Here is a 13,111-nt window from a genome sequence, read left to right on the forward strand (position 1 = left end):
GTGTTTGCTGCGATGGAACAAACTGGCATCATCTCTGCACCTTGTTTTCCCTTTCAGCGCTGCCCTGTCTCTCGTTTGGAAAGAGGACATTAATGAAACTGTACTGTTAGTTTCTGGCCGCGGCTCGTCAACTTAATTAGGTTTCTGGTCTCTGTACTGATTTCTGCCGGCACGCAGCATCTCCGGCCTAATAAACTTGGCAGAATTGCTGTTCAGACCGTGTCTCAACGTGTCCTGTGTGCATGAACCGGGGTCTGCCGGGGCCTGGGCGGCGGGCACAGGGACCCAGCGCGGGGTCACCTTGGCTCCGGGGGAGGGGGCGGTGCCTCCATTCCTCGCCCCGCCCCCTTGTGGGCGTCATGGCAACGAGCAGCCAATCCGCTGGCCGCTGTCCCAGCGTGCCGTGCGGCGGGGCGGCGGCAGCATGGCGGGGGCGCTGGCGCTGCTGGGCCGGGCCGCGGCCTTGCTGGGCGGCGCGCAGCGGCTCCTCAGGTGCGGGGGGTGCCCGGCGGCGGCGGGCTGGGGCGCTCGGCCCCTCCCCGTGCCCGCGGCGGTAACCGGCGGTGTGTTGCGTGCAGGGGCGGCGGCGCTGGCCCGGCCGAGAGGTGCCTGTCCCGGGGGAGCGGCGCGGAGGAGCGGCCCAAGCGGCCCCTGACGGCCTATTTCCGGTTCCTGAAGGAGCAGCACGCGGCTTTCCGGCAGAGGAACCCGGGTGAGGCCGCGGGGCTTCGCGGGGCCGGCGTGCGGGGCTGGGTTACAGGGGGGTCCGCAGGTCAGAGGCGTTCTCCTGCCCGTCTGCTCTGCCCTGGTGAGGCCGCATCTGGAATATCGTGTCCAGTGCTGGGCCCCTCAGCTCCAGCAGGACAGGGAACTGCTGGAGAGAGTCCAGCGCAGCCACGAAGATGCTGAAGGGAGTGGAGCATCTCCCGTGTGAGGAAAGGCTGAGGAGCTGGGGCTCTGAGCTGGAGAAGAGGAGACTGAGGGGTGACTCATTCATGGGGATCAATATGGAAAGGGGGAGTGTCAGGAGGATGGAGCCAGGCTCTTCTGGGTGACAGCCAGTGATAGGACAAGGGGCAATGGGTGCAAACTGGAACACAGGAGGTTCCACTTAAATATGAGAAGAAACTTCTTCATGGTGAGGGTGCCAGAGCCTGGCCCAGGCTGCCCAGGGAGGTTGTGGAGTCTCCTTCTCTGCAGACATTCCAACCCGCCTGGACACCTTCCTGTGTAACCTCATCTGGGTGTTCCTGCTCCGGCGGGGGGATTGCACTGGATGAGCTTTTGAGGTCCCTTCCAACCCCTGACATTCTGGGATTCTGTGAAACACAGAGATCTGAACCCCTCGGGTGTGCCGGGTTCTGCAGCCAATCTCGGGTACACACAGCGCTTCCCCTCCAGATCCCGTCATTGTAAACGAAAACTGGAACAAAGTATCGCTTTGTTGAGTTGACCCCCAGGAAGCAGCTAAAGTACATTACCCCAATTTTAGGAGACCCAAACCAGCTCATTGTCCGTATCGTACACCAAGGAGACTCAGCATTGCCATAATTCCTGCCTCTATGTGTGTTAACTTAGTTGTTATGCTCAATCACCCCGAAAGGTAACGCTTTTCTGTAACTTTAAAAACGCTTGAAGAAAGAGCTCACCTGGGCAATACATGTTAACAATGATTTGTGGTTTTCATTTATCTTTAAATCTGTATGTATTTGAAGTGCACTATTGCTGATACAATGAGCTGGATATGATTTTATTTCGATGCTTAGTAATTTAAAAACTACACATACTGGATTACCTCAATGTATACGGGAGAAAAAGTAACTGTAGTTAGAAGAAAATGTTTTCTCTGTGAATGTGCTTAAGGTATTATCTAAAAATTCATTTATAGGCAATGTGGTCACTTGTCAGAGAGCAGCAAAATGCAATGCTGCGCTGATTTTGAAAATATTGTTGAGATGAGTGTTAAAATATTTAAGGATCTATGGTCACGTTGGGCAAGTCATGAGGTAAACTGAAGTACAGAACCCCTTTGAATACCCTGTGTTGCTCAGTAGCTCAAGAGTTCAACAGTCTGAAAGGCTGAGCCCCTGAACTTGCAGAGGTTTTTGTAGGTGTGTGCCACACCAGGCTTTTCGACATGTTTCCAAAATGTGAGTAATCTGCAAATAAGTGCACTGCAAATTGAGAATTGGGAGATTTCTTGTTCCAATAGAGGTAATGTTCAAAAATAAATGGACTGTTTTTTTTTTTCTTTTATCATCGGCAAAGCATTGTATTTTCAAAGATTTTAAGCTCAGTATACTTGGAGTAAAGACTCCCCATCTATCTTGTTTTTTTCCAGAATTCTGGAAGTCAGGTTACTGATAAGAGCTTAATTCTACTGTTAAATGGCTGAACTTTACATTTGAAGTGGGAGAGACAAAGATCTATTATTTCTTTTAGCGTGAAGCAGAGGGAAAGCCTGGAAAGGGTTTTTCAAGAAAATAGAAGCTTATATCCTCTTTCTACCACCCTCTGGGTTCTTACTTGTTTTTTAATTATTTTGTTTTCCCCATTCACAAATTCAGGTCTGGCTGGAAACCTTGTCAAAGCACCACAGTGCAAGGGCTTTGTCAAAGGCAGTCAGCTGAAAACCAAAGCGCATTCAAGTCACTGTAATTTTGTTTGTGGGAGAAGGAAATTATTTTTTCTTTAACCTTCTGTTGAATAATATCGTAAACGAAGGACTTGATATTAATAAAGGTCAAGCACACACGCTGTATCAGGTGGATAAAGTCACATTATACTTGCTTTGAAGAATCCAGCAGACTCTTGTTGTCAAAAACGGAGAACTGGAAATTTTACTTTTGGTTTCTTCCCCATCCCCCCTCCAAGTTCAGACCCTCTTGCATTGTCTAGAAAAGGATCCAGCTCAAAAGAACAAAAAAGAAACTCTTGTGGAGAGGTGGTAGCTGTCTGTCTTGGAATGGTGCTTCCTTTTATAACTGTGTGTTTCATCTGAGTTTGCAGCAAGAGCAGGGATTCTCCCCTCAAATACTACAGTTGCCTTTAACTGCCCCAGTAAGTTAGTTTTATGAAAGGAGGAAAATGCATTTGTGCAGGAAAAATATTCTAGTGACGGCTTTCCTTGGGAAAAATGGAAGCAGTTTGCTAAAGATACAATATTGATCTTTGTTTTCTTGCTTTCTAATTTTGACGTACAGAAATAGGCAGTGTGGAGCTGGTTAGAAAAATAGCAGGTGCTTGGAAGGAGTTACCAGCATCGCAGAAGCAGGTGAGTTTGTGTCTTTGCCCTGTGTACTTTGAACTCTATAGAATCTTAATGGTGGTTTTTGTTTGGTGTCTTCTGTGTTTTTTCTGGTTTGTATGGTGACTTTGTTGTTGTTGTTTGCTGGGGGTTTTTTAAAACAACATTTAAAAGGCACTTTTGTACAACGGTTCAGACATAAATGCAATTCTGAAGAGAATTTGGAGCTTTGAAGTACACAAGGGAAGAAGCTTTGATACTCGTACCTTATGACCGTGGTTTTTGCATTTTTAGTCTGTTGCCAGAGAAAGACCAACAGGTCTTGCTCTCTGCGGCTACAGGGCTGGGAACCAACACCTCATTTCTTTTGGAAGGGTAATTGTGGATATGTGTGCGTTACATGTATAATAACCTAAGTATTGTAAAGTTGTTCTGCTTTTATATGCGTGTTAGGTGAAACTTCAATTAATTTTGATGAAAGGACCAGCTTTTTTTTTCTGCTGATTAGATAGAAACCAGAGACTTAACTTACAGGTAACTTTCTTGAAGTTTCTTCTAACTTTTTGTCATAGGTGGTGAAGTTTCTTTAAGAGTGGCAGTTTGAAGGGATAACGTAAAACAACTGAATTGCTAATCATTGCTGATTATAAGTGCCATTTATAGCAAAGTATTGATTGTTCTTCCTTGATTGCAGTTAGCAATTAGATTCACTTAAGAACTAATTGCAGGTTTCTAGCTGAAATAATATCTTTGTTCAATGGAATCGAAGTGCTTTTCTATCCCTTCTGGACTTCTGGCTCCGTGTGCTTTCGGATAAATCTGCCTTTCCATTTGTATGCCTGAAATGCTTGGTGCCCAGGCCACGGTTTTGTCGTCCTTCTCTTCGTGATATTGGCCGGCGTAGGAATCTTTTTGGTGACTGGAGCACCTGTGTGCTGCAGCGGGTAATCATTTCAACCACGCTTCAGCTTTCCTCCATGTAGGGAAGATTGTTATTGCTTTGAGCTGCATCTGAAGACTCATCCGGCGTTATCAGATTAACAGATAATTAACGGGACGGGTCCAGGTTTTGAATCCAAGTCCTTCTGAATCCATTCTAATCAAACATCCGAAATTACTACTCTACTTTAAAAATCTTGTGCTCCCGGGTAGTCTGTATATTTTTTTTTAGTAGATTAGAAGTGTTAGCTTTTTTAATGGTCAAGTGCTTCTGACTGACAGCATCTGTTTCAGGTTGGTGATGGTTTGCTTTGCAGGTTTATGAGGACGCTAGAAAGGCAGACTGGCAAAAATACCAGCAGCAGCTGGCCACGTATAAAGCGCAGCTAACGCCAGCCCAGGCTGCGGCTCTGAAAGAAGAACGGAGAAGACGACTGGCGAAAAGAAGGTTGTTCAGGATCAAAAGAGTAAGTACCTTGAAGTGGAAGTTTCTTTTCTATTTGTCTTGTGTACAGAGCAGAGCTGAAGCATGTTTAGAAATAGAAAAGAAAATCTTAGCATAAAAAAAATCACAACACACCACCACCAAAACACACCACAAACCCCAAACAAAACTCAGAAAACCCCGTGGACTGAAATAATTGCTGGTGATAGCAGTGAGTTCAGTGGTTTTCCTGTGTTTGAAGACCAGAACTAGAACTTTGTGCTCACAGGTAGCTTTTCCATGCTTTTTTTCTTCCAATTCCTAAAGCTGGCCTGAGGAATGGCAGGTAATAAAAGACATTTGAAGCAGCAGTACTTTGTGCGGTTGGGAGGACACCCAGAAACAGCTTCTCACAAAGGCCTTGTGTCTGTTACTTCAGTCGCCCCTGCAAGGTGGCGGCTGTTTGAAGGCACCTTTTTTCCTTCCTTTCTTTGGATTCTGCCCCTTTGCTACCTGGGTGGCTGCTGGCACGTTGAACTAGAACTGCGTAGAGGCACATCCGTTAGTGTCCTTTATTGACTTATTCACACAGGTCGTCTTCCCTGTTCCCTTTTAGCTGGTTTATATACAAATCCTGAGAGACAGGACTATCTGTAAAGGTACAATCATCCATGTAGGCAAAGCATTCTGATAGCAGAAACCTAGTTTGTTTTTTATTTTTTTTGCCTTGGAAATCTGCTGGTTCTGTTCCACCTTCTCACCTCCCACCAAGTGGAGTATCTGCCCTCCTCTCAGCAAGTGTTTCACACCACAAACCAAAGCCTTACTAAGATAATAGAAAACCTGTCGGCGTGACTTTCTTGCTGAGTGGAATTTAGTAACAGTTTTTGGGTTCTGGAAGACTTAGATGAAATAAGGAGCAGTTTTAAAATGCCTTTTTTAATGTGTGAAAGTTCAGGTTGTTAGCTTTTCTTAATATAGTTTAGCATTGGTCTTGACAAGTGAGAATAGCTAAAGCATCTTTACATACAATCCAGTTTGCAGAATAAACCACCAAAAATGAATTTGAATCTGATTTTTGTATAAAATATAAAGACAAATGCTAAGTTTTGCCACAGAAAAAATACGTGCTTAGTGAATTGAATAACTCTTCTTGTTTTTTAAAGGAATTGACTGTCCTTGGAAAACCTAAAAGACCTCGTAGCGGCTTTAACATTTTTGTGTCAGAAAACTTTAAAGAAAGTGCGGGAATTTCACCTGCGGTAAGCCAGGAAAGATTGTTCTTCAAAATAGATCTATCGTATTCAGAAAATCTGGTTTATATTCTGGCATTTTCAAATAAACCATTTTGTATTTCAGTGTTCAGTTCACTCCTGAAGTGGTACAAAGCTTCCTGTGGACACAGTTAATATTTATGTGGGCTTGCCTCAAGTTAGGGCTTAGTTTAAATGAAACCAAAATGTGGGGTGAGATGTAGTCTTGTTGCTATAAATCATCTCGGCTGTTCTGCCTGCCTGCTCTCGTGGCGGTCCAAGTAATTTAAACTGCTTCGTGCTTAATTACCTGTAAATGTGGCTCAGATGATGCCCAGCAACTTGTTGAACTGTATCATTTGTTATTTACATTAAGAGGGGGGTATCAAGCCCACGTGACTGTGCTTTCTTATCTTGATTTACATTTGGTCTTCACTAGTGTGGCAATTATCTGTAACCCTCTGTGGTGAGCCTGCTGTTGAAATAATCCTAATTTATTGCCTATTCTGTATCCTGTAGGCAAAGATGAAGCAGTTATTTGACTCATGGCAAAAACTGTCCACTACTCAGAAGCAGGTACGTCAGTGGATTTTGATGAGGCGCCGATCTGATGACAAACTTGAATCGAAATCAATAAATTATCACAGAATCTTGAACTTGATTGTTCAAATATAATACTGAGGAAAATACTCCAAGATCGTCTTTGTGCATCTTGGAAAAGACCGACATTACTTTTGTTGCAGTAATGACCATTCCTTCCATGGTGTTGGTGAAATGTGAGCGGGTGGGATGGGATGGAAGTTCCGTATGGCTGGAAATGGATGTTGAGTGGCATCTGAGGAGGAAGTGGCGGAATAACATACAACAATTTGATTTTTTTTTTTTCTAATAATCTATAATGTTTTTAAATGGCAGCGTATTAGTTTTCTGCTCATGGCAAGACTTGACAGGTAAAAGCAACAGAAATCTACAAGTGATGTGTGCACAGTAATTTATTAACTTGGGTTGTCTTGGGGATGCTTTTCTGCCAGTTTTCTCAGTGTATTGAAATATGAACCTGCAGGTGGGGGTATGAAAATCAGAGGGGATGCTAAACAGAAATCTGACCTAAGCCTCCAGATTTTCAAGTATTCTGTACGTTCCTGTCCTTCCTCCTGAACGGCCTTCTTCCAGATTGTTTTGAATGTGTACTTAGAACCTCCGCTAAGTTCATGTTTTTGCTGTAGGAAAAGAATTTGAAATAGTTGTGCAGAAATATCTTGTTCCGGCCTTGCCAGCTCCCTCAAACTAGTACTCAAAAAGCCTTAATGAATAAATTTCCTCTTCAGGAATGGCCGTCTGTTGATGTAACCATAATTCAATGCTAAGATTTCATTTTTTGGTGCAAATTTGATTCTTTTTTTTTTTTTTTAATTTGCTGAAGGCAGAAGTTCATGCCTGGGATGCACACATAGGTCTGGTAGCGAGTCACCTTTGTATCAAAGGGAGGATGTGACCTGGCAGTTATCTCGAAACAGCCCCTTCCATAACTGTTTATATTTCCTAACGATACATAATTTTCTTCCAGCCGTACCTGCAGCTTGCTGAAGACGATAAGGTTCGGTACGAGAATGAAATCAAGTCGTGGGAAGCAAAAATGGTTGAGCTCGGACGCGAAGACCTGGTACGTTCCGGAAAGCAAAAGCCAAGAAAGCAAACTCCCGAAACGGCCAAGAAAGCTGAAACAGCCAAAGCTTCCTTGCACGAAAAGAAGGCAAAGCTAAAGTTGAAAAAATCGGAAGAATAAAACGGTGAAGTATTTTATATTTAATGCCCTTTGGTTGTCATGCCTTTGTCTGGGGGTGTTAATTCTGCAGCCGGTGTTAGCGCTGAAATTTGGGAAACCCATAAAGGGCAACACAGAGAAGGGGCTGAGATGAGAGAGGACCCAGGGTCTCTGGAACTGACTGAAATAATCATTGCGGGTGTAGCCTGAACTGTACAGTTACCGGTTAATCAAGCTGTGAACAGTGATACCGACGTCAGCAGAGCTCTTCAATAATGGTAGATAACAGCTAGCTTTTATAAGATACTTTTTATGAAAGCGAGAATATTCTACTGTGTTACCATCTAAATTCTGTAAATAAGAGCTGAAATCTGAGTTTTAACACTGCTATTTTATTCCCTCCATGGTCTTGGTCATGAAGAGAAATGTTCTACATTTCAACAAGAAGCACAAGAAATGTAAAATACCTTTATTTTATGCATCTTTTTGTACGTATCAATCTGTGTGTACCACTTCTGTTGCATTTCATTAAAGACCATATGAGTTTTCTATAAACATCTTTATTGGACTCTTATTCCATGGTTTTGTTTGGATACCTGCAAACACTTTTGCCTTCCTGTGGTCGTATTTGGGACAGCCTGGATAGAAAACATGCAAACTGGTGGAACTCGGGGTCTTGATGTAATAAATACAGGTATTTTGACGAGCTGCTTGTTTTTTATTTTCCCGGGGTTGGTGTGTTTTAATAGAAGCCTCACAGGTGTTGTGGAGGACCTGTGTTTGCAGAAGGAAGGCTTGGTCAGTGGGCAGGGGGTGTCAGCCCGCGGGAGCTGCCTGACCCACACAGCCGCTTGTTTAGCAGCGCCAACTGCAAAGCCGCACGGCAGATTTATTTTCTTTTTTTTTTCCTTCTTTCCTTTTTCTTCTTTCTTCTCCCTCCCTCCTTCTTTCTTCTCTTTCCCTCCTTCTTTCTTCTCTTTCCCTCCTTCTTTCCTCTCACTCCTTCCTTCCTTCTCCCTCCCTCCTTCTTCTCCCTCCTCCCTCCTTCTTCTCCCTCCTTCCTTCTTTCTTCTCCCTCCCTCCTTTTCCTCTTTCTTCTCTCTCCCTCCTTTTCCTCTTTCTTCTCTCTCCCTCCTTTTCCTCTTTCTTCTCTCTCCCTCCTTTTCCTTTCTTCTCCCTCCCTCCTTTTCCTCTTTCTTCTCCCTCCCTCCTTCCTTCTTCTCTCTCCCTTCTTTTCCTCTTTCTTCTCTCTCCCTCCTTCCTTCTCCCTCCCTCCTTCCTTCTTCTCTCTCCTTTTCCTCTTCCTTCTCCCTCCCTCCTTTTCCTCTTTCTCTCTCCCTCCTTTTCCTTTCTTTTCCACCTTCTTCCTTCTCCCTCCCTCCTTCTTTCTTCTCTTTCCCTCCTTCTTTCCTCTCACTCCTTCCTTCCTTCTCCCTCCCTCCTTCTTTCTTCTCCCTCCTTTCCCTCCTTCTTTCTTCTCCCTCCTTTTCCTCTTTCTTCTCTCTCCCTCCTTTTCCTCTTTCTTCTCTCTCCCTCCTTCCTTCTTCTCTCTCCTTTCTTCTCTCTCCTTCCCTCTTTCTTCTCCCTCCCTCCTTTTCCTCTTTCTTTTCCACCTTCTTTCTTCTCTCTCCCTCCTTTTCCTCTTTCTTCTCCCTCCTTTTCTTCTTTCTTCTCTCTCCTTCTTTATTCTCCCTCCTCCTTTTCCTCTTTCTCCCTCCTCCTTTTCCTCTTTCTCCCTCTCTTTTTTCGTTTGCTTCTCCCTGTTTTTCCTTCCCCCTCCCTGCTCTGGGTCTCTCCCCGCTCTCCCGCCCTCCCCCAGCCACGAGCGTCCCTCACGCGCGCGCTCCCTGAGGGGAACCCCGGACCTCCTTCCCCGCGCCCGCGGGAGACCCGGCCGCGGCGGTTCGGGCACGGCGCTCCGCGACAGCGGCCCGGCCGCGGCGGTTCGGCCACGGCGCTCCGTGACAGCGGCCCGGCCGCGGCGGTTCGGGCACGGCGCTCCGCGACAGCGGCGCGGGCAGGCGGGACTCGGCTCCCCCGGGCCCGCCCGCCCCCTCGCCGGCGCGTTCCCGCCTCCCGCGCAGCTCTCGCGAGATCTGCGCGGGCGCCGTGAGGCGGGCGGCGGTTGGCGCCGTGAGGCGGGCGGCGCGGTGAGGCGAGCCGGGCGGCGGGATGGGGCTGCTGGAGCAGTGCGAGGCCGCCTTCGGCTCCCCCGACCTGTACCGCGTCCTGGGCGTCCGCCGGGAGGCCTCGGCCCAGGAGATCCGCCGCGGCTACCACCGCGCCTCGCTCCGCGTCCACCCCGACCGCGCCGAGCCCGGCGCCAAGGAGGAGGCGACGCGGCGGTTCCAGGTGAGCGCGGGCGGGAGGGGCGGCGGGACGGCGGCCCCGGGCTGAGCGAGCGAGCGAGCGAGCGGCCCGTGTGTCCCGCAGATCCTGGGCAGGGCGTACGCCGTGCTGAGCGACGCGGAGCAGCGCGCCCTGTACGACGAGCAGGGCGCGGTGGGCGAGCAGGACGCGGCGCTGGGCGAGCGGGACTGGCTGCAGCACTGGCGGCTGCTCTTCAAGAAGGTGAGCGCGCTTCGGGCCTTTCCAGCGCCGTCCCTCTGGTCAATAGACCCTGTAACTCAAGGGCTGTCACCTCTGTGCTTCAGATCACCGTAAAGGATATTGAGGACTTTGAGAAGAACTATAAAGACTCGGAGGAAGAGCTAGCTGATATTAAAGCGGCGTACGTGGATTTTGAGGGCGACATGGACAGGATAATGGAGTCTGTGTTGTGTGCGGACTATACAGATGAACCAAGAATACGGAAAATCATAGAAAAAGCCATCGACTCTGGAGAAGTCCCATCCTACAAAGCTTTCGTAAAAGAGTCTAAGCAGAAAATGATTGCAAGAAAAAGACGGGTAGGTTATGTCAATCAGGGACCAAAGGGAAACATTATTTATTATAAGCTTTTAATCTCCCTTGGTAGAAATAAATGAAACTGTTCTTAAGACAAATATGTGCCACAGGATCACTGGCTTACAGATTTTGCTCAGTATCTTTGACTTTCACCTTTAGTCACCTGTGTCCTCCCCCCCCCCATTCCCCCAAACGGTGAAAGGCTTTTGAGTTGTAACAGACTGTTGCCTATTAAGTCTTTCTTTTATTTCATTATTACATACAATGGCTTATTACACATTAACATGTCAGTTATTTACATTTACAGAGCCATGAGTTGCTGGAGTTAGGAAGTGTAGGTGGGGTGAAAATATATTACGCTTGCCTTCTGACAAATGTGAAATAACATTCTGCACTAAATGGACCTCTTCTCCATCCTGGCATGGTGGTGCTATTTGTTTGTGGTTGTGGGTTTTTTTCCCTTTTTTTACGTTTTGTAGAATATGTTATATGCACATCACAGTAACCTTTCTCCAATGTAAGAAAATGTAATAGCCGGTAAGACCAAAAAAAAAAAAAAAAGGGTGGAGGGAACAGGGATGGGGATGGACATCTCATCATGTTCAGCATTGTGAAACAGCAAAAAATCTGGCTCACTCTGCTAAACTGCAGAACCAGAACGGGCTTTCGCTCATCTGTGGCCAGACTCGGACATGGTTTGTGTTTCCGTGCAGCTATTTATATACAGATGCAAAATAAAGTGTTTGGTAACTACTGTAAGACTTTGTCAAATAACATGCAAAATACTTTTTAAAAAACTATTTTGCTATTTTAGGCAGAAAAAGAAGCTAGAGAGGCAGAAAAGACCAAAGAAGAACTGGGCCTTGGTGGAGAAGATGACTTGAAAGCGCTGATTCAAGTAAGGCTTTTTGTATCTGTTGAAGATAATTCCGTTACTGGCTTATAATTGTGTTTTCCCTGAGCATCTGTGTATTTTGGATCCTTGTAACTCTTCTGAGTTCCTGAAGTTAAAATCTGATCTTTATGTTAACTATGTATGTACTTCAATAGTCAGAGTATGCTATGAATTTTATTACTTGTGTCTTTTGTTTGTCCTTACTGCATGCACAGTCAAAATATTTAACTTATAAAGGAACATACTGTTCACATTCTGGTTTGGGGAATGTTTTGTGTTTCTTCATTATTCTTCAGCGGGCTTCCTAGAATGTTCATGCCTAATCATTCCTCAAATTATAACAGAATTTTGGGTCTAAACTAGAAATAACTTTGCTTTTCCTAGCCTTATGTTGTGGGGTGTTTTTATAGCCACTCTTTACCTCTGTCTTGATACTTGTGGAAGTATAGAGCCTAGAGTATACAAGTAGGGTTTTACTTGACAGTGCTATTCCTCCTGCAGCTTGTATTCCTTGCTTAATATATGCTGAGATTTTATGTAGTTATCTAACTTCAATAGAATAATCTATATTGCGAAGTAGTAAAAGTTTGGTGTTTGACTTTTTTTTTTTTCCCTTCCCCTAGAGCAGAAATAAAGATCGAAAAAAGGAGATGGATGACTTTTTGGCCCAACTGGAAGCAAAATATGGGAACAATGCTAAAAAAGGAGGAAAGAAGACTACAGCCAAGAAAGGAAAGAAATAAATAGTTGTGTAGGCTGAAATATCAGGTATCATTTTGTACAGGAACATGTAGATTTGGGAGAATTCCGGAGTTTTTCTGGACTACTGTTTCGGAGTGTGTGTGCATCAATTTGCTGTGACGGGGAGGTATGATGCAGAACGCATCATGAACAGGACAGACAAAGCATTCTAGTGCTACTGTTTAAAGTCCTTTGGGAGCTCTTCAATGAAGGTCAGATTCTTAACTAAAAGTGTTGTTACAGCAAGGAAGGCATGTGATGTTTGTTAAACTTGAGCTGAAGCACTTTCTTTCCAAACAGCTAATGGATATCGGTGCAGCTGATGGTAAAACAATGTCATCCCACACCTTTGAGAGTCCTCAGTGCTGATTCCTGCGGTTTCCAAGTTGGAAGCCTTATCTTTTTGCTATTCACGCGCTGCTTTTGTAACAAACCTCCTGCTGTTTTTAAGAGTCTTTGCAGTTCAGCTCAACTGGTGTTTTTTGGACATTTGGGTGGTTTTATAAAGATACTTTGGAAAATGGCAGATTTAATAAATGAAGAGTTTTTGCAGAATTCTGTGCTATGTTGCTTCCCCAGCCCTCTACGTTTTCTAAGTAGCTGTTCAAAACAAACTGATCGTGTTGACTCTCCTGACTGATTTCAATTAAGCAACTGCTACATACTTGTATAGCACCAGGAAACGTGGCTGTATTGTTAACTGTGGTGTCAGTGCTGGTGATGCCACGGGTAGGTGAGAGGGCCATGGACTGTTTGGCCTTTGATTGCCTGTGGCAGATGCTTTAGGAAGAATGTGAGGCTGCAGCATGTAAGTGACTACGCGGAAATTCTCTAACATGCTGACGTGAGGTAATAAACTTGAAAATCCACAGAAGAGAGTCGGTTCTATGTATTTCTAGGGTTCGTGATGTCCCATGACAAGGCGTTCCAAAGCTTAGTA

General features: G+C 45.4%; 2 protein-coding genes across 2 annotated transcripts; both read left to right on the forward strand.

Annotated features, from left to right (window-relative positions):
* Positions 1–413: 413 nt before the first annotated feature.
* On the forward strand, positions 414–8,191 carry TFAM (transcription factor A, mitochondrial). The gene is made up of 7 exons (XM_065639154.1): positions 414–492; positions 579–712; positions 3,204–3,274; positions 4,504–4,653; positions 5,777–5,872; positions 6,383–6,439; positions 7,431–8,191. The coding sequence occupies exons 1-7, from the start codon at positions 425–427 to the stop codon at positions 7,647–7,649; spliced, it is 795 nt and encodes a 264-aa protein (XP_065495226.1). The 5' UTR covers positions 414–424; the 3' UTR covers positions 7,650–8,191.
* Positions 8,192–9,743: 1,552 nt separating this feature from the next.
* Positions 9,744–13,045, forward strand: DNAJC9 (DnaJ heat shock protein family (Hsp40) member C9). Its single transcript, XM_065639377.1, has 5 exons — positions 9,744–9,980; positions 10,062–10,199; positions 10,283–10,537; positions 11,350–11,433; positions 12,054–13,045. Exons 1-5 carry the CDS (start codon positions 9,801–9,803, stop codon positions 12,171–12,173), a joined length of 777 nt encoding a protein of 258 aa, XP_065495449.1. The 5' UTR covers positions 9,744–9,800; the 3' UTR covers positions 12,174–13,045.
* The last annotated feature ends 66 nt before the right edge of the window (positions 13,046–13,111 follow it).

The sequence above is a fragment of the Caloenas nicobarica genome, chromosome 7 (assembly GCF_036013445.1).
Source record: "Caloenas nicobarica isolate bCalNic1 chromosome 7, bCalNic1.hap1, whole genome shotgun sequence".
NCBI classification, from domain to species: Eukaryota; Metazoa; Chordata; class Aves; order Columbiformes; family Columbidae; genus Caloenas; species Caloenas nicobarica.

Excerpts from the sequence above, each read along its gene's own strand:
- TFAM (XM_065639154.1), top strand. The coding sequence starts at position 425 with ATGGCGGGGGCGCTGGCGCTGCTGGGCCGGGCCGCGGCCTTGCTGGGC. Across the intron at positions 3,275-4,503 it reads TACCAGCATCGCAGAAGCAG|GTTTATGAGGACGCTAGAAA; the intron begins GTGAGTTTGTGT and ends TTTGCTTTGCAG. Across the intron at positions 6,440-7,430 it reads TGTCCACTACTCAGAAGCAG|CCGTACCTGCAGCTTGCTGA; the intron begins GTACGTCAGTGG and ends ATTTTCTTCCAG.
- DNAJC9 (XM_065639377.1), top strand. The coding sequence starts at position 9,801 with ATGGGGCTGCTGGAGCAGTGCGAGGCCGCCTTCGGCTCCCCCGACCTG. Across the intron at positions 9,981-10,061 it reads AGGCGACGCGGCGGTTCCAG|ATCCTGGGCAGGGCGTACGC; the intron begins GTGAGCGCGGGC and ends TGTGTCCCGCAG. Across the intron at positions 10,200-10,282 it reads GGCGGCTGCTCTTCAAGAAG|ATCACCGTAAAGGATATTGA; the intron begins GTGAGCGCGCTT and ends TCTGTGCTTCAG.